This window comes from Pleurodeles waltl, chromosome 8, assembly GCF_031143425.1.
Source record: "Pleurodeles waltl isolate 20211129_DDA chromosome 8, aPleWal1.hap1.20221129, whole genome shotgun sequence".
NCBI lineage: Eukaryota > Metazoa > Chordata > Amphibia > Caudata > Salamandridae > Pleurodeles > Pleurodeles waltl.
Genome location: NC_090447.1, coordinates 1,194,152,232 through 1,194,172,120, shown reverse-complemented (window position 1 = coordinate 1,194,172,120; position 19,889 = coordinate 1,194,152,232). Strand labels below are relative to the sequence as shown.

The following is a 19,889-nucleotide window of genomic DNA, read 5'->3' as shown; positions in this document are numbered from 1 at the left end:
CGAACATATATATATATATTAATTTTTTTATTCGACCATAGGTGTACCTATGCGTGCCCACACTGGGTCTTTGCAAATGCCACCCGTATGTCAGAGCATTCCCTTCAACATCGGAAGGTACCGACATGTCCTACTGCTGCTGGAAAGAGATTCAAAGAGACAATCATCTTGGGTGAGGTCCTTGTGTAAAGGGACCTGATGATAAGCTGCCGCCCTAGAAATTTTTTCCTGTAAAGATGTTGCATCATCAGGGGGTGAGGGCTTGGCCGGGAAGGGATCTGGGTCAGTATCACCAGGGTGATCAATATCATAGTTGTCCCAAGGATCTGTGGGCTGCTGATATTTATCATCCCCACCCCCATGATCCACAGTGTAGGACTGTGGGGAGCCCTGTGGTCTGATATCCCCTATATCACTATGTGAGTGGTGTGGTGAAGAGGGTGGTGGTGGAGGAAGGAGGAGGCGGTGGAGATGAAGGAAAAGGAGGCTGCAGAGGACTGGTGGCTATGTCCTTCTTCTTCCTCCTCTTGGGAGGCACTGGCATATCTATTACCTCTTCGAATGATTGCTGGTGCTTTCATGGTTGGGGCGCCAGCTGCACAGCAATAATTTGACTAGTGACAGGCTGCATATGTAATTTTTTCTGCTTCAGATTGAGTCACTCCTGCATGGTTTGGAGTGTCTTCCGGAGCTACTTTTGGAGTGTGTAGGGTTTTGGTGCCGACAGAGGTTTTGATCATGGCAAAGTGCTCAGAGCCAAAGCGGCCAAAGCTGGGGGCTTGGAGCCGATAAGGCAAATGGTCGGCTCGGCACTGAGGCTGGTCGGCTCGGTGCTGAAGAAGTCCATTTCTGCTTCAGTTTCAGTGCTGAGTACGAAGGGCGGAGTGTTCTTAGCGGATGCTTACCAAGGCCCGAAGGCCGCAAATGCAGCATGTCTAATTGACAGGCGACAGTTTTCTCATTTTTTTCAAAGCACAACAATGGAACGCTATCGAAAATAATACAGACGTGTGTGGTAGTGAACAACAACCCAAAGGAAGCCCGAAAATGTCTCGAACCAGAGAACTGGAAAACATGTCTGAACCCGGAGAGGGAAAGAAAACAATGTAACAATGGAGTTGATGCCCATGTGCATTATCACCAAGAGGAGAAGTCACTTTACCTTGTGGCTCGAAAGACTTGTTTGAAGAAAACAACTTGCACACATCTGGACCCAACACTAGATGGAGGAAGTATGCACAGCATGTGTTTCCACAGCCCTACATGTCGTCAAACATAATGTACTATGATGATCTTCTGAATACTGGTTCTCCTCTGCATTATATGTTAGGAGGCTTTGGCATTTACCCCAATCTGGTTTCACGTATTTCAAGTATTAGGATGCATCACAAAGGAACCCATCTTTACATGTCAATTTGCACACACAAAAAAATAATTAAAAAAAGCAAATGTTGATAACATCAATATGCCAGAGGCACTGAGGCAAAAGATAATCTTGAGGGCTACTCCACAAATATATTTGCTCTATTTTGCTTCAGCTGGAAGAAGGAAGTATCCGCAGTGGTACTGATGCACACAGCAGTGAATACAGATGTTCACTTCTTAGTCTGTCCTCTTCTACATTTTTCTACACACAGACCTAGAAACTTTTTTTTTTTATTTTTTTTTTAGAGTTAACTCTTCACCCATCACTTCCAACTTCAGAAACATATTTTCTTATATCTCGCAGCCTCTGAAATTCCAAAAGGTTGTGTATATTTGCAGAGCATCATATCCTTATCTATTTTTCTTTGTGTCTTCAGAGAGTTAACAAAGTCAATTCCTTAACTGTAGAACGTGTGTACACTGATACTTTGCTCTGATGGAACATACATCAAATGATAGTAAATAAGGCTGAAATTTAGAAGGTATTTTGTTCAACCAAAGTGGTCAGCTATTGATAGATAGGAACAGGCCAGCTCTGCACCCCAATCCTTTCTCCACTTAAGCTGCCAGTGCCACTGTATGTATTACTTTGTGTTGTGCTTCAAGATAAAACCCAAACCTACAGAAAAAAAAAAAAAAAAAAAAACCTTTCATTGCAGGGTAAGGTTTTCCAATAAAAAAAAAAAACCTGTAAGGTGTGCTTCCCATAGAGCTCAGTATCAAATGCAATATGAACGGTCTTAGTTTAAATTTAGCATTTTACACACCTAATCTTGTTGGTTTCACCTCGCTTCTGGGCGTCGGTCTCCTCATCATGTTTCCTCAGCTGTTGAAGTAGCTCAGATTCAGTCTGTTTTTTGTCAAAAGGCAGTGAAGACGCAACAGCCGAAGCAGCAGCAATGATTTCTGGAGTCAGTGACTTGCTGTGAAGAGGAGGGGGAAAACAGTCAAATGAAGAGAACTTTGCCACCCGCTGCTCTATCACAAGGGAACATGGTGGCCACTCCCAATGTTCCTACATCATTTTTTCAAAAGAAAAGGGTGAGTTAAAGAACCATTGAAGGAACAGGCTGTGTTCCAAGCTGTGTTCCAAGCGCAAAGTCTGCTGGCAGAGCAGGCTCGCTGGTAAAAACTTGTACAAGCATTTCACAATGTGGGTCTCTCAAAATAAGAACTGGAGCTTTAATATGTTTTGCAATGTGCAGTACTGTTTTCAGAAGGGGAAGTGCCACGGCGAACACCACTTTCCATGTCTGTGTTATCACAAGAAATTGTGAGAAGAAATTATTTAAAAAAAGTCTGGATTCATTTATACTGTTTAGGGTCTGAAGAAGACCACAGATTATGCAGTACATGCAAATTTGAAAAAAATGCATGGGATAGTAACAACTGACCGGACATACCTCCTTTAACACTTTCCCATATTACTGGTGTGTTCTTAGGAAACAAAGGATGGCGATTTCTTGATTCAACAGACCAGCTCGCCAATTTGCCAACACTACATTGTGCAACTTAAGCTTCAATAAACATCACTAATAATATTCATTAGTCATCGAAGGGAATACTCAAACATGAACATGGTGGCACATACTTGATGGTCATGTCACTGCATACAGATATTTCAAGAGGACAGTGGTTAAGCTAGATTCAGCTGGTTGCGCTCAGTGTTTTTCATGTTGCTAATGCTATTTGGCGAGGACATCCTCCTTTGACAACTGGTTAATAGAGATGACATTAATACAGGTATTCTCTCCAGTCACTTATGTCATGAAAACCATGCGCCCAATGTACCTATATATCAGCTATGCTAAGTCAAAGCTATGCTCAATGGAACATTACGACTATCAATTTCTCTGCCTGCCAGACACAAGTGACTGAAGAAATAAATGTATGCTCGCTTAGCGCAACAGTCGTCTTCTATATGTTTTCAATGCTCTTAGCATGTTGCTGCACTCTAGGATACTTGTTTAACTATCCATACTCCACTCTTCAATTCACAACGTAATGATTACAACTAGACCTCTTTGTGCTATGCTACTGTGAAGCACGAATGCTAAAGGGGGCAAGATCGGTACAGAAAACCCATTTCATCCCACGGGACAAGCCTTTAATGTTGTGCTTGGTCTTACTATCATGGCATGCAATGTGGGAATAGTGAGTTTATATGTATGGTAGATGTTGTTGTACCATTCTATGTATAATGCAAAAACTGCCAATGGGAGCATATACTCAGGGAAAAAAAAGTCACAAGCGCAAGTAGGGTTGCAAAAGAATACAATGGGCATTTCACTTGCAAGACGAACCAGACAAGTTCTGCATGTAAAACTCCCAAGTGGACTGACAGAAGATCAAGAAGCATGCCAAAGCAGTCACATCTCTTGTTTAACTACTGCAAACTGCAACCAATTTTATCTTATAAATAAATACAAATTAACATTTTGCCCCCGCATTTTAATGAAGTACTGCATTCTGCCCTAATTTAAAGTTTAGTTTAAAATCCTTGGGGTCCTTACATTGCTCAGAAATCCTATGTGTTTTTTTGCTTCTCTTTGACTACCAAGGTGGAAATGGAAGGAGTTGTACTTTCTGTGAAAGAACAAAGGCTGTGCTTCAGAGAATGTTCCCACAACCACCATCAAGGTTAGTCCGTACAATAATGTTCCTGCTATAAATTATATTTTTAAACTTTGACTGCAGGAATCAGTTCTGCATTAAAGCCACTGGACAATCTTTTTCCAGAAATACTTTAGGTAATGGGGATTTTTTTATTTTATTTAACATTAGCATACGATGAATTACTTGTGATCCGAGCCTCTGCCCACTCTGGCTACTTTATAAATTTATTGATGGTGACTGCCGAGGTCAAATATTCCTCTTTGGGGCCTCGAGGACATGAGACCTTTATGCAGCAAGTCCTTTAGAAATCAGGACTGGGAAATAGCACACTGGACAACTAGCAATGGGTGTTTAGACTAATTTCTTGGGACCGTATTGAGTGGGGCGACCCCAGCCGAGGTGAAATCCTGGATCAAGGCATAGAAAAATAGTCAAATGTTACTTAAAATGTACTGTATGTGACAGACTCCACCCTGGTTTGAATGGCTGAATCTTTTCCAACTTAACACTTGTCACAGGTGCATTGTAGATGTCAGCAGCTTTCAATATAGGCAGCAATGAGATCAGCGTTTGAATATAGGAAATCCAGTGAACCACTCAATCACGTATCAGATTGCTCAATGAAACACCACAAAAAGAGCAGAACTCCTATAAGTTAAACCCTAGACAAGGCCAATACCTGCTGATAGTAGTATCACAAAGTATCTCTACACTTGAGCAATGGGTGTGAGCCTTTCCTAATTAATGGGTTAGGAGGGCTATGCGGTACCACAGTTTCCATACAGGGTAACTGTAAAGTGTTTTTTTTTTTTTTTGCAACCACAGTTTCAATATATTTGTTTACTAACACTGACAAAAAATTAGTTTTCTTTTTAGTTAGTTGAAAATCACGTACTGTGGTCATATCTTGCCTTCATGAAGTTGTGTCCGTACACCAGACTACGATAATACACAAAGCAGAATTTCAGCTCAAAACCTGTAACAAAGTAGATGCTTTCAGCATAACTCATCCGCTGCCTCATTCTACACAGAATACAGGTGTGCTTTCATATTTACTTAACTTCACCTGTCAGGAGTCAAATCTCTATAGGACCCAGCCATTCTAGAGGCAAATCAGACTGTCTCAGATACCCATATATCAAATATAGAACTGGGCCAGCTTCTTACTACAGAAGGGAAGGCAATAGTTTTTGCCCATTAACCAAGATTATCCAAGCACTGGGAAGTTGCAGGAGCTTTCGCTTCCTGCTATTGAAGAAGTATGACTTTCTTCTGTCGAGTGCGATTTTTCATCTCATACCATCACTAGATATTCCCACTGCAGGAAAGAGTAAGAGTCTTACTCACATGTGCTCATTCAAATGCTTACAAGAGAATTTATGGAGAGTTGCACATGCTCATTGGGCTTCTTGGTAGCCTCTGACAGTCTTGGCCTGGCATTGGCTTCCTTATTCAAGCCACAATGGGTTTGCTTCACTCATCTAAGAGCTTCGATCCCAAGAATAAATTGGAATGCTTTGTGCTTGCACGTGCTTTAAAGTTGTGTTGGGACAAACTCTGTGGTGAATTCTCCTCAGCAAAATATAGTTGGTTCACTGCCTTCCACAGAGTTATAAGTTATAGATAGGAATTTTAAGGAGAACTGATTTACAATTTCAAAGAAACAGCAGATCAACTGATTACCTCTTGGCCATGTTGTCTTCGGTGGCTTTCTTATACATGCTGCTTGCGCTCTCAAGGTCATTATGTTGCTCTGGGGTTTGTTCCTTGAGCCTGGACATTTTCATTGCTTTCAACTTTTTCTTTGAACTTAGTTCTACTTTCATGCCACCAATAAGGTTTATCAAGTTCTCCTTGGCATTCTTTGATGGGTCCTTTTCAGTGACAGAATCCTTCTCAGTACATTCTTCTGTGGGAGGACCTGTCATGTCTTTTCCGCTTTTGAAGATGGAGCTGCTGCTTATCCACCTTTGTGCATTTTCTTCAGTCCTAGAAAACATATATGTATGTAAATAGACCAGCATAACAGCACAACTTACAACACAAAGCAAAACAAATCAGAAAGATATGTAACGTTACAAGGATTGAAAGCACAAAGTTTTCTCATTAATTTTACTGAAAATGTTGCAGTTATATTATCAATGATGTCATAGAAGATATCATGACTGGTGTGATAATAGAGGTAAGTAGCAGTGCGTGATGATGGTGTGAGTTATAGTCACATTAAGGCATGAGTTATACTATGGTTTTGAGTGTGTAAATTGTGAACTCAATTAGAACGTTCCTGTAACCTTTGATTATTTTTTTGGGTGAATTTCTAAGGTTTATGAAATTCTATTTCCCCAACTATAACATCCCTGTAACCTTTGTTTTTTTTCAGTGAATTTCTACGTTTTAAATAACGCAACAGGGGATTGCTGAAAGATCCTGCAGCCAACCCACTTCATGCAGCCTACCCTCGCGCTATGTGCTGCGTGGGGAATTGGCCACAGGACCTGGCCTGTAGCCCACCCCCACACATACAGCCAACCCCACACCACACACACCCTTCAGCTGTGAGCAGCAGAGGTTTTGCTGCAAGGTCCGGCCTATGGCCAGGCCCTGTGGTTCCCCCTCCCCCACACAGTCAGCCCCTGATGTGTGCACCCTCCGCTGGTGCGTGGAGGGGGTTGGCCACAGTGCCTAGCCTGTGGCCCTATCCCCTGCCTACAGCCAACCCCATGCAATGCAGACCCTTCAGCCAAGAGCTGCAGAGGGGATTGGCCACAGGGCATTGCCTACAGCCAACCCCCTGTATGGAGAAAACCCCACATATATGGGGAATGAGACAGGCAGTCCCACTCCCCCAGCATATTGTTGACCCCAGGGACCCCACCTTTCAGGGTCATGATAAGAAGGGGGCGGGCTGTGGTCACGCAGCCTCCCACCCGTGCCAACATTGGTCCTGGAGATCCCATTCCCTGGGGCCTGAGCAGTAAGTGGTGGGTGCCCTGGAGCCCATTCAGGGTACCTACTGTATATTAAAAGGGATGTGGGCGGGCAGAGCCCCCCTCCCCGGGCCAATATTGGCCTTGGGGGACCCACTACCCCCTGGGGCCTATATGCTTAATAACTGGACAGGGCCCCTCCTCCCTAGGCCTGTTTCGGTCCAGGAGACCCCATCTCCCAGGGCCCAGTCACATGTTGAATGAGGAGGTGGGCACTCAGCCCGCCTCCCTAGGCCAATCCTGGCCCTGGGGATCCCATTACCCGGGGCCTGGCCAATTATAAATGGGGAGGGGGCTGTGCGGTCCACCTCACTGGACCATTTTTGTTCCAGGGACCCCATCCCTCGGGGCTGGCTAATAATTGAAGGGTGGTCGCCAGTAGGTAGTCATAGTTAGGACCGAATTCCCACAGACATAGCGTTTTTTATTTCGCTAATAACTTCGGCGATGTTTAACAAATCTTTGAAAAAAAAAAATCAAATCTAGTATGCTACTCACTTCAGCTGCTATTTTGAAAGTTTCGGGAAGAATTGTCAAGCAGGGTTAGAGAAAAAGGAGGGGTCCCAGAACGCATTTTGCCCTTACAATTTCCCATAGGGATTTTGAACATGAATACAGCCCAAACCGCTGAACAGAATTACACCAAATTTTGCAGAAAGCTAGATTTTGGTCCAGAAAGATCTCTTTTCGTAATTTGGTGTAAATCCGTTCAGTAGTTTTGCAGTTATCAAAGATAAAATAAATATTGATATCTAGGGACGCAGAGGTTCTGCGGATCCCACAGATCTCAAAAGGAGAGCCAATTGGCTGCTACCACTTCAACCAAGTGGTGGCAGCCATCCTGAGATTCGAACTGGGCCAAGTCCCAAGAGAAAAAATTATTACAGTAAAAACAAAAAGAAAAAAAAAAAAGAAAAAGAAAAACAACACAGAAGGGGGTAGGAATGCAGGAATACCCTGATCACTCTAGGCCTGGTAGTGGCCTTCCCAGAGGGACCCCATTGAGGCAAAAAACAAAAAGATTTTGCAGCGATTTTGCTGAGCAACTGCAAATCCATGTCAACAAAAGGAAACAAAAAATGGGCTCCTGCGCATGTTTTTTTTTTTATTTTGCCCCCCCCCCCAGGTGGGCCTGGCCCCAAGGGGGAATATTTTTTAATTATATTCGGGGTGGGAAAGAGTACATGTCGCTCCCCTCCCTAGGCCGATTATGGCCCTGGAGACAGCAACCCTCCAGGCCCGGCTGATAGAAAAGTATGAGGGGGGGCCTCATGGCCCTCCTCCAGGGCCGATGTTGGCCCCGGGGACCCTATCGCTGGGTTCCAGCCAATATAAATAAAAGTGAGGGGGCCGCATGTCCCCCCTCCAGGGCCGATTTCAGCCACGGGGACAAAATCCCCCTCCCAGGTCCCTGCCATTTAAAAAAAATAGGGAGGGTGACCTTACGGCCACCCTCTCCAGGCTGTGATAGACCCGGAGACACCATTCCCCGGGGCACAATTGTGGAATGGAATGGGAGGAGGGCTCCTTATAGCCCGAAGTGCCCACCCTCGGGACATAGCTGTTAGCCCCCGCCAAGCGAGAGCAAACAGTAAGTCTACTCCCAGTGGGCGGGAGCAGGAAAAATGCTCCCACGTGCTGGGAGGGCACTTTTCACCTGGGAAGCAGGCAGGGAAACAGATGAAAAACATTGCTCCCACACACAGGGAGCAGCATTTTTAGCTGCTCCCTGCGTGCAGGAGCAAAGCCGGCTCCTGCTGGAGGAGGAGTGCAGGCAGTGACCGCAGGGGCATTCAGGTTTCCCTTGCCGCTCCCAAATGAAGATAATGGGTGCCCTGGTTAGGGCCAGGGAACCCTATTGATTGGACAGGCCCTGGTGGATGGGATCCCCAGGGCCAAATCAGCCTAGGGAGGTGGGGCAGCACAGCCCCCCCCCTCCCCTTGCACTAATTGGTTAGGGGATGGGGTCTCTGGGGCCAAAATCGGCTGAAGGATGGGGGGTCCAAGTGGCCCCCTACCCATATTTTCGATTGGCCAGGTCCCGGAGGGTGAAGTCCCTGGGGCTGATATTGGCACAAGGATGGGGCTGCATGTCCTCCTCATAAAGGGGTCCCTGGGGGCACAGAGACATTGGGAGAGGGCCACTTGTCTCCCTCCTTTTCATTTTTGATAGCCGGGCCTGGGTGATGGGGTCCCCAGTGCCAAAATAGACCCAGGGAGGGGGGCTGCATGAACCCGTCCCGGGTTACCCGCATTTGGTAGGTTGGCCGTAGGCCAGACCCTGCAGCAGACCTCTGCCAAGGAGAAGGGCTGAAGAGCTGAGAAGAAGTGCTGCCCCTGCCTGTGACTGTGCTCTGTTGAGCTATCCTGCAGTTGCTGCTTCTGCCTGGGAAAGGGGACAAAGAATGGACTTTGTTGTGCATTCCTGTATGAGAGGAATCTCCAAGGGCTTGAACTGAGCTTGCCTACTGTTTTGAAGTCTCACGGCCATCAAAGACTTCCTTTGCCAGCACCTGGACTCTCTGTTGAGACTACTGCCCTGCCAAGGGGTGTCTAATCCCAAAGACCCAAAGGCCATGCGTTGAGCGATTGGGTGCTAGCAGGCTGTTGACCGCAGGGCCTGGCCTTTACGACTCCCTGCCTCACACAGCCAATGGCCGTGTGTGGTGCGGGTTTGGGTGCCTGAAGGTTGTTGGCTGCAGGCCAAGATCTGCTGACGAACCCCCCTCCCTGGTGGCACGGGATTGGATGCCTGCAAGGGATGCGGTCAGGCCCTGCTGTCAACCCCGCCACGTACGGCTGAAGGCTGTCCATGGCGCGGGGTTGAGTGTCGGCAAGGGTTTGGCAAAGGGTGCAGGGTTGGCTGCAGGGCTTGGCCATAAGCCAGGCCATGTGGCCAGCTACCCACCTCACACGGCCAAAGACTGTGCACAACGGGGTTGGATTAACAGAAGGTAATTAAATATTACATAAATCCTACTGTTTTTGCTGACATCGGTTTTGCTAGGTTTAGGACTCTGCACACTTTACCACTGCTACCCAGTGCTAAAGTGTTTGTGCTCTCGCCCCAAAACATGGTAACATTGGCTTCCAACCAAATTGCATCTTTACTGTACTTGTAAGTCGCTAGTAAGGGGTACTACATATATGCAGGCCTGTAAATGAAATGCTACTAGTGGGCCGCAGCACTGATTGTGCCACCCACTTAAGTAGCCCTTTTTTTATCTTGTCTCAGGCCTGCCATTAAAGCCTCTGAGTGCAGTTTTGAACTGCCATTTAAACCTGGAAAAATAGGCCTTTTCTCAGGGCTAAACCTTCATTTTTAATACACTTAAGTAACCCTGTAGGCCCTAAACAGCCAATAAGGAATGGCGCAGTGTATCTAAAAACTTGGCCATCTACTTTTAAATGTTTTATGCCCTTGTAGTGAAAAGCTCCTAAACTGATGTTTCATTACTGCAAGGCAGATCTCTCCCACAGGATAACATTGGCTTAACTTATGTTTAAAAACAGATACATTTTAATTAGGAGCCAGCAGAGAAGTTGTTTGGTCTGTATGGAATTGTAATTATAAACCCTCATTAATGGTAAAGCTGGATTTTAAATTGCTATTCTGAAAAATGCCACTTTTAGCAAACTGACGCTTTTTTATCCCATCCATTTTGGTACCTTTATCTTGGGTCACATAACTAGGTGTAGCTGGCAGTTGGCCTGTGTGTACTTGTCCCAGACAGTAAGGCAAAGGAGGGGATAGGAGTGTCAGGATGGGCCATATCTGTCAGGATGAGGGGGGAGGGCTGTCTGCTACCATACTTGCACATCACAAAGACTATCTCAGCACAGTAGCAAAGGGTTTCACACTAGTCTTTTGTGCGCCAGACAAGCTGGGGCAGGGCAGGTATGAAGGAAATTCTAGCTTCTCCACTTCGAAGTAGCACCAGGTACAAGTAGTAGACGCTCAGACCCAACTCATCAGATCTCTTCTAAACATGTGGACTCTGCCAGGAAGAAGGAATGCCCAGTTGTAAAGTATGCCCTGCTTTGCTGCTCAAGGCCTGCTGTGGCTGCATCAGGACTCTTCTGCTGCTATGAGCTGCCCTGCTGAACACAGCCTGTCTATGTGGACCCAGGACTCCACGGAATCACCAAGAGTCAGCCGGCTGGTCCATTGTTTAAGCCACAGGGACATAACAGGCTTCTTCAACGTTGACGCAAATTCATGCATCTCAATGTACTGCAATACAGCCTACGATAGACTCCACCCTACTGTGATACAGCTCGTCCATCTCAGCGCATGTCCTTGCAAGCTCCAGTGGCTTCTTCAGCAGCGACACCGGCTAAGAGTGACGCATCCGCCCCCTCTCACTGACGCATCACCATGCAGATCTCTGCAAGCTACACTGGCTTCCTTGACGATGATAAGTGACTCCGCATCACAGCTCTTTATCGAGGGTCTTCGACTCAGGTGCTCCACGACACATCTTGATGTCAGAACTCCAATTGCAACTCCTCGTCGACAGCTCTTCAATGAAAGGACTTCACATCTCAATTCCCAGGACACAAGGTACTTTTTAGTGGACTGAACTCAGTGTTTTCTTGTGTTGTCGGTTCATTTTAATAATGTTTGTGTGCTGCACAAATACTTGACACACTGTGTCTAAGTTAAGCCTGAGTGCTTTTGTGCCAAGCTACCCGAAGTCAAGCACAGGTTAATTTGGGGTTTGATTGTTTCACCCTGACAACAATTGTGGTTGCTGCTTGGGTAGGGTTTCATCCATTTCAACCAGTAACACAATGTCCTCTAACTGGAATCTTGCAGAACCAGGTAAATCACCTTTAATAAATCATGGCCAATTATTTGCAGCTCACCATTAGTTGCAACGTGGATTCATCTTTTAAAATTTCCAAAGTTTTAAATACAGTGATCTTGTTTCGCTAGTGTTGGGTGTGGACAGTGGTTTTTGTCCTGAAAGGGTAGTTTGCCTCATTTCTTCACATGAAACTGCAATCATGTTGGTGCTACATGAAGGCAGATTTAAATACATTTAGGGGTAATGAGGAGCCCATAAAAGGATGAGGAGCTCATTCATAAATCACTCACAAACTGTATTAGGAAAAAATCTCACGATTATAATCAGGAAATCCATTCAATGAAAATATTAACAAGAAAATCATAATCAATAAAATGTGATGTTGGAATAACCAAGATGTGATATTTACAGGGTTGAGGAGGGTAAGGAGGACCTTGTGAAATTAAAAGGATAAGGCTGAGAAAGTTAATCATACAATTTGTGGTAATTGTTTCTTGAAATGGCGATAGTTCATTTCTTTGTTTTCACATAGACGCACACAATATACTATCAGTTTAAAATGCCCAATTCTGAATTCAACAGCAAGGACTCAACACGAGATCTACTGTTTACCAAACTTAATTTTCTTTATATCAATGAAATACCACTAAATCTCCCGCACTGTACCTACAGATGCACCAATGCACAAAATAGCACAAAGTGCCAGTTTTAAGATGCAAAAGTATATTTCACACAAATGCAAATCAGAGAAAGGAGATAAGTCTTTTCTGGAGAGCGAAAGAAATTTCCAGTCTGGGGCTCCTAGGTCCAAGATGGAGAGTCTGCAAGCACTATCTCCTCATCAGATTATTAACCGAAGCAGGGGAGGCAGAGGTTTTACAGCTAAGAACAACTGCTGATTGGGCTTTTCGTGATCACTTATTGTTTAAAGAAGCTCTAACTATCAGGCAGTGTTCGTCCCTGGTAACGTTCTGCACATAGGTGTCAAAAGTTACTTTTCGCCCTCTAAAGCACTGTGAAAAACAATATATTCAACACAGTATTAAAAAGAAAAGGCATCTGGAAATCCCCTAAAGAAAATGTAGGTATAATCTAGAGACGAGGACATGTAAATCTTCAACTGAGGGGAAATCAGATCCATCAATCCTGTTTAGTTGTCAGAATCTATGTCCATAAACAAAATGGATGGCAAAGGCGTGGTTACGTTAATATTAGATGTTCTGATACTCCCGTTTACGACAGGAATAAATATAGGTGGTGAGCCAGTGAACGCATAATCTAAAGGTCTTTATGTACCTGGCCTCTTGATCACAGGGGACTGAAGAGAAAATTAGAGCCAAGAGGGTATTCCTGTTCTTCTAATCGCACCTCTATATAATACAAGTTTGAAAACAAAGGGAATTTAGCATCCTGCAAAGGACAACTAGAACGTGTTCTGTACACCGACATAATTCCAACCTTAAGCATATCTCAGAGTGAACTTCTTTCAGTGAAAAAGCAGCTTAAATGAGCGCAGGTGTAAGTTTTTCTAGTGCCTCCGAACACTATGTTTTTGCTACAGAACAATATTCATGCACTTTTTATCCATGCCTACCAGAGATCCAGAAATGAATTCTTTTGTGCTCTGCATCTTCTAAGATCCAGTCCCACATGGCACAGCTAACTTTGGTCCAGAACGATTTCTTATATGGTGACTGACAGATTTTTAAAGTAATTTGTGTGTGTTGCAAGTAATCCTTAGTTAAGATTGCGCTTACCTATTCTTTGAAAAAACACCATGAACAATGCATAGTTGTTTGATGTAAAACTGCATGCAAACCAGTGTCTGAATTCAGGAGTCAGATCCAGGTTACCCACTTAACTAAATCATTTGGACACTAGGATATCACTTTATTACACTGTAATTAATATCTAGGGGCACCAAAAGGTGATTAGTATAGAATTCATTTTACAGAATATACTAACTTGCATGTTTGAAAGTACATATTGTTCCATATATATAACTGCTATTCAGCATTTACTTAATGCACACCACCCACGGAATTGTCATTTGGAATTATGAGTTAGGGTAGTTCTTCATAAATCTTTCATTTTTTACATATAGAAGTTACTCGTATTAAAAGAAATGTCTCTCGGGGCAAAAAGAAATCTAATGTACCAAGGTGAAAGCACAGTTTTCAAATAAAGCGTTTTGAATTTTAAGGAGTTATCATAACTTTAAGTTTCCTTAGCTCCATCATTTACAGGATAATTCTTTCATTGGCTCACCTCGTGCTTCGGATTGTTGAACCAAGACAGGCAGCTGGCTTGGTTCTCCCTATGAATTTGCTGGTTTGAGCACCTCCACTAACGAGCTAGCCTATTGCTCACTAAACAGCTTTAAAGTTCTTTACTGCTGTTAGGTACAGGAGAGCCATAATATCACAATAATGATGAGATAGCTGGAGGTAAGTCTGGCGTGGTAAATGTGTATCAGGGTTTAAAAATGCAGAAAATGCAAGTACGAGAAGACAAGGCAAGGAAGATAAGAGATAAATAAGGGCAGCAAGGAAGGATAATGAGGGGGAGGAGAGGGGTGGTTAGGAGAGGACTGGGGGAAGGAAGGGGTGGAGAAGAGAGGGGGAGCGGGAACTGAGCAGGAGCGTGGGGGTGGGTGGGTGTCCATCAGAGATGTGTGAAGGAAATTCAGTGCAGTGTGTATTTCTGGTATAGGAGGTGGGGGAGGGATGATGAGTACGGGCTTCTGGCTCAGGAGGGATGATACTGTATGGCGACAAGTGGTTAGTAGTGTATAAGTCTAGACTTTATCAGATTTTTTGTTTTTTCAGTTTGATGAGGGCTTGGTGTATGTGTTTAGTAAATTGCCTCCACCCCCAGTAAATTGGACCCATGCCCACGATGAATTGGATGATAATCTGGAGAGGTCCTTCCATTCTGAGAGGATGGATTTAAGACCAGTTGAAACTAATATGTCCCATAGAATAAGTTGTTCTTAATTTAGATAGTGGGTTGAGAGCACCCAGTACTATAGAGGCAAGACCAGGAGTCCAAACAGTATGCAGAATCAGGGCGATAGTTTCCCTATTCTCAGATCAGAATTTTGTTTTCAAAATGCGCATTCGAGAAACAGTTGTTGCGGATGCCCTATCTCTTATCCATAGCTCCAGCAACTGTCTGTGGTCCCGCAGACTAAATTTATAGAGTGTGGAAGGGCCCAGAGGGGCCATATTTGCAGTCCTTAGCCTACATTGTGCTAGGGAGGATTCTATCTTATTAGCCATCAGGCTAGACAAAATAGAGGGCCAGTTTAGGGTCTTGGCATGTGAGGCGTTTGTTTTGTGCAAAATAGTTCCCTATCTATTTTTTATTGATTCTGTGAGAGTGGTAGATTTTGGTGTGACAATGGAATAAAGTTTGAAAGCAATAGGTCCCTCTCTAGCTAATTTTTTCAGTGTGTCTGACAGGTTCGGTGAACTAGAGGTTTATGCTTGGCGATGATGGCTTTAATCCTTAGGAAGTGATAAAAGGCTGTCTCTTCTAATTTTAATTTGAAACTTTGAGGTGAAAGAATGGTACAGGGTCTGAAGAGGTGCCCAGATCTCCTATAAGGAGGATGCCTTTTGTCCGGAGGGCCTGTGCTGTGCCGGAGAGAATGCTTGAGGAGTGATCTGGCATTATCTTCCTGGTGGTCATAAAAGAAATGAGGCAAAGTGATAGAGTGATATTGTTCTCAATAGTAAACCATGTTGGAGACGAAGTACCAGACAAGATAAACCAGGAGAGGCCTTGTCCCGCTAGGCCTCTCCTTGGTCATCTTGGCATTTGGAATCTATGGTGGTCTGCTGTTTGGAATCTATGGTGGTCTGGGAGGTTCAGGCCAACAAGTTTTTTGGGGAGTTGTAGTGTTTTTAGTGATTATTAGTTTCTTTGATTGATGGTGATAAGTGGGGAAATCATAATTTTGTTGGGTTCGAGTCACCCCCACCAAGTGATAAATGTGGCTAATATATCTTTCATTTTAGCAAGAGAAATGTTTAAATTGTGATCCAATGATTCCCTAAGGTCTTGACTGAACCAAATACCTACGTTTTTATTTTGTCAGGTACCCATTGGAGACTGTAATCCCCAATGACTGCGCTTTTATAGTGGAGCTTTAGGAGGAGAATCTCCGTTTTGCCCTTTTTAAAAGTTGACATTATATTAGGTGTTGTAGAGTCCGCATATGTTGTGAAGAGAAGGATGTTTGTGCATGTACAGTAACTTTTTGTGGGCCAGCAGAGAATGGGATACCTAGGAAAGAAGGGCTCGCTCTAATTTTGTAAGGAGTGGTTCCATGGCAAGTAGAAAGTAGAGGGGAGAAGGGGTACTCCTGTTTAGTACATTGATGTAAACTGAAGCTGTTTGATATGGTATTATTGATATTAATTCAGGCTTTAGGCTCTGTAACAGGTTGTCAGATATGACTATGAGCCAGGTTATGGTTTAACTTTATGCCATTTATTTCTAGAGACACCACCAATTTTTAAACAATAGTGAGTCCTCGACTGGGGTGGCGCTCTCCTGTGGAAGTTTTGGTTTGGCTTCCTGACTCTCTCTCCGTTCATCCCAGGTAGCCCTCGGGTAAATATAAATACAAGGCCAGGGTAATCCAGCAATCTTAATGGAAGGATCAGCTTGTCAACGACACCCATGAGTAATACCTTAACACAATAGTGGCACACACAGAAACAGACAAAACCCAGAGAACACTTGGAACCCCAGTGTCCCCTGAAGTTAGTGACCATCTAAGCACCAGTGAAAAAAAAAACAAGCTTGTTGCACGCTTTCTAATCGCCGCTAGCGTGATGCTCACAGGCTCATGAGGTACCTCCTCTTAAGTGCCCACTTAAGAAAAGAATGAGAAACCCTGGGTACTTACCTGGAGCCAAAGTTCCACATTAGAGCTGTGGCATTCTTGGCCTATGCACGTTCTCCCTGAGTTGGGTCCACTCTCCTGTACTCCCTTCCAATTTACTGTTCTATGCACTTGTCATATCGCTACACCGGTTATATTGCAGCTCCACCCGGCCATTAGTGATGCTCCTCATGACGCCTTCCAGCTCGGTCTCCTCTCCCTCAATAGCGCTCCTGTCCTGCAGCTCTCCTTTCGAATGCATCCGCTCTCATGAAGTTTCTTCCTTTCACTCCACGAGCACACCTCCGATAGCGACATGCCCCTCATATCTGGGCTTTTTCCAAACAGGGAGCTTGGTCAACTCCACAATTAGAACGCTGCCTGTGGTTTCCTTCAAGCAATCAGTGACGTCATGAGGGGATCTCATCCTGTCTCCAATGGCCACAGGCTCCTTATATAGCGCGAGAATCATTCTGGAGAGATCTGAGCTGAGATTAAATGCAGTGAGGGTTGCATGTAGATAAATAGCGATATCAGGTGGTAGTTCTTAGGGTCAGATGGGTCCTTACCATCCTTAGGGATAACAATAATAGTGGCTTCTGAGGCGCTATCAGTAACCACTCATGTGGAAGTGAAGTGAGAGAAGAGGTCTTTCAGAGGTTCGGTAAGAGCAAATCCCCAAGTGTGACAGGAGGAGGATGGAAAGCTGTCTGCCCATGCCACCTTCCCAAGCTTAAGTGATTTGATCACTTTTTAAATATTGCATTGGGACATAGAGTCTTCAAGCGCAGTGTTAGAAATGGGGTTTCTGGTTGGCTAGGGTATGCACCTCAGCCAGGCAGAACTTACCCACTCTAGTCAGGGCAAGGGAGTTACACGTCCAAGATAACCCCTGCTCACCCCCTTGGTAGCTTGGCACGAGCAGTCAGGCTTAACCCGGAGGCAATGCGTAAAGCGTTTGCACAACACACACATACATGTGACGCAATATCCCCACCACAAAGGAAACACAACACCAGATTATATGAAAATACACTGTATTGTACACAACGTAATTATTAGACCAACATCACATAACAGTACTATCCTGCTACCTTAGCAGTTGTCAGAACATTACACATTAGTTACTCTGCAAACTAGCAGTAGTCACACATAACACACAGGTTACTCAGTATTCTGCAACATCAGCAGTAGTCAGGAAACACGTTATCACATTAGCACACTTGTCATAAGAATATCATAAAACGCCCATAGTAGGAACATTAGAAAATCTATGGCAAGTTAAACAAACATATTAGCAAGTCATGTCCATAAAAGGAACATGTGCACACATATGTAAGAGCATCATAGTACAGGCAGGTAATATAACACAATTAAGGAAGTCTGTAGAAAGAACTTTAAATCATAATTATATTTGTCCATTTAAAAAGTACCTGTTCTGATGCAGAGGCACTTCCAGTGCCTACAACGAATAAATGGGGCCCCCGGCGCTCTTCTGCGCAGAACGGGGGCCTCCCTGATTCCTTGTGGTCAGGGGAGGGCGGCACGCACCTCCTTGATACCCAAAATGGGCCCCTCCGGGGACCGTAACCATTGGGGGCGCCCCTAGGGCTCCACCGGCCCTCTCGAGGGGGGCCCAGGCCAGAGAAATCTCTTGTGGGGGAGGGGGGTGCCACGCACCCCCTCCGGGTTGCAAAACGGGCCCCTCCTGGGGCCCGCCAATTCCTGGGGTCTCCCTGGGCCTCCGTGGCCCGTCCTCGAAGGGAGACCCCTTCCCAATTGCTTCGGGCCCACGAGGGGGCCCACCAGAGTGCCTGCGGCACGGGCGAGCCTCCGATGAGGCTGCTGCCCCGCCCGCGCGCACCGGGAGAGCCCTCCGGGGCTGGAGCAGGTGAGGGAGAGGCGTCCTCCTCTCCCTCCTGCTTGAAAACAACGCCGGCACCAGGTCGGGCCGGCCGGTGCCCCGGGGGCGCTCCTCGGAGCGATCCCAACCCCGGGGGCACCGCTAGGAGCAGGCTTGCTCCTGATGATTTCGGAAAGGGATTTCTCGTGCCCCAGGGGCACGGAGCTGAGCGCGATCCTCGCGCTCCACCAAATTAACTTCCCCGGGCTGCGGCGGTGATTCTTTTGGGCACCTTGACGGCAGCGCGCTCAGGAAAGCGCGAGGGCTCATTTAAAAGCCCGGGCTGCGGCGGTGATTTCAGGGCTCAAAATAAAGCGCTCTAGGAAGGCGCGACAGTCTTCCTTCATGCCCGGGTTGCGGCGGTGATTTCCTTGGGCAGAAGAAAAGCGCTTTCAAAGCGCTAGGACCCCTCCAAAGCCCAGCAATTGAAAGGATGCCTTTCTTCTCTTAAAGCATCCTGGGCAAAGATGTAAAAGATCGTTGCAGGGGTCAGGGGCCACAGCACCCTGCCCCTGGGAACAAATAATCAAGGAGAAGGTACAGGGCTGGTGGATCCAGCTACAGACCAGCACAAGGGGTGCAGATGATGGCAGTTCCTCCTAGTGACCAGGCAGGTCACAGGTCAGCACAGCAGCAGCAGTCCAAGGCGGTTTCCTGGTGAGTCCAGTCATCAGCGTCCTGTGTCTAGTTTCAAGTTCCAAGAATGTTCAAATTGTGGGGAAAATTCCCCTGTACTTATAGTCCTTTTTTTACAGTGTTTTACAATGATAGGGAGAGGAGGTTCCAGCCAGTTACAACTGGTTCTGGGAGTGCCCCCTCTCTCCTTTCAGCACAGGCTCCAAACATCAGTGGGGGGTTAACGACCCTATTGTGCGAGGCCAGGGCACAGCCTTTACAAATGTAGGTGTGCCCCGCCTCTCCCTTCTCTCAGCCCAGGAAGACTATTCAGCATGCAGATGCACCTTGGTGACACCTCCACCCTCCCTGTGTACAGGCTGTCTGAAAAGTATGCACAAAGCCCCAACTGTCACTCTGCCCAGACGTGGATTGGAGTCAAGCTGCAAAACACCAGAATTATAAGCACAGATAAATGCGCACTTTCTAGAAGTGGCATTTCTGTGATAGTAATAAAAAATACACCCACACCAGTAAGCAGTATTTATTATCACCATCACAACCATACCAAACACGCCTACGCTACCCCTCATAAATCAGACAATACCCCTTACACATAAGGCAGGGCATTTCTAATG

The 19,889-nt window shown here is 45.5% G+C and overlaps 1 protein-coding gene across 3 annotated transcripts in view; it reads right to left on the bottom strand.

Moving 5' to 3' along the window:
• MRPS31 (mitochondrial ribosomal protein S31) overlaps window positions 1-19,889 on the bottom strand; it is a 164,824-nt gene that overhangs the window by 139,456 nt on the left and 5,479 nt on the right. For all 3 annotated transcript variants that reach the window (XM_069205478.1, XM_069205477.1, XM_069205479.1), the window contains exons 2-3: window positions 5,725-6,030; window positions 2,193-2,348 (exon numbers count right to left, since the gene is read on the bottom strand). In XM_069205478.1, the coding sequence (XP_069061579.1) occupies window positions 2,193-2,348; window positions 5,725-6,030 (462 nt within the window). The remainder of the gene's footprint in view (window positions 1-2,192; window positions 2,349-5,724; window positions 6,031-19,889) is intronic.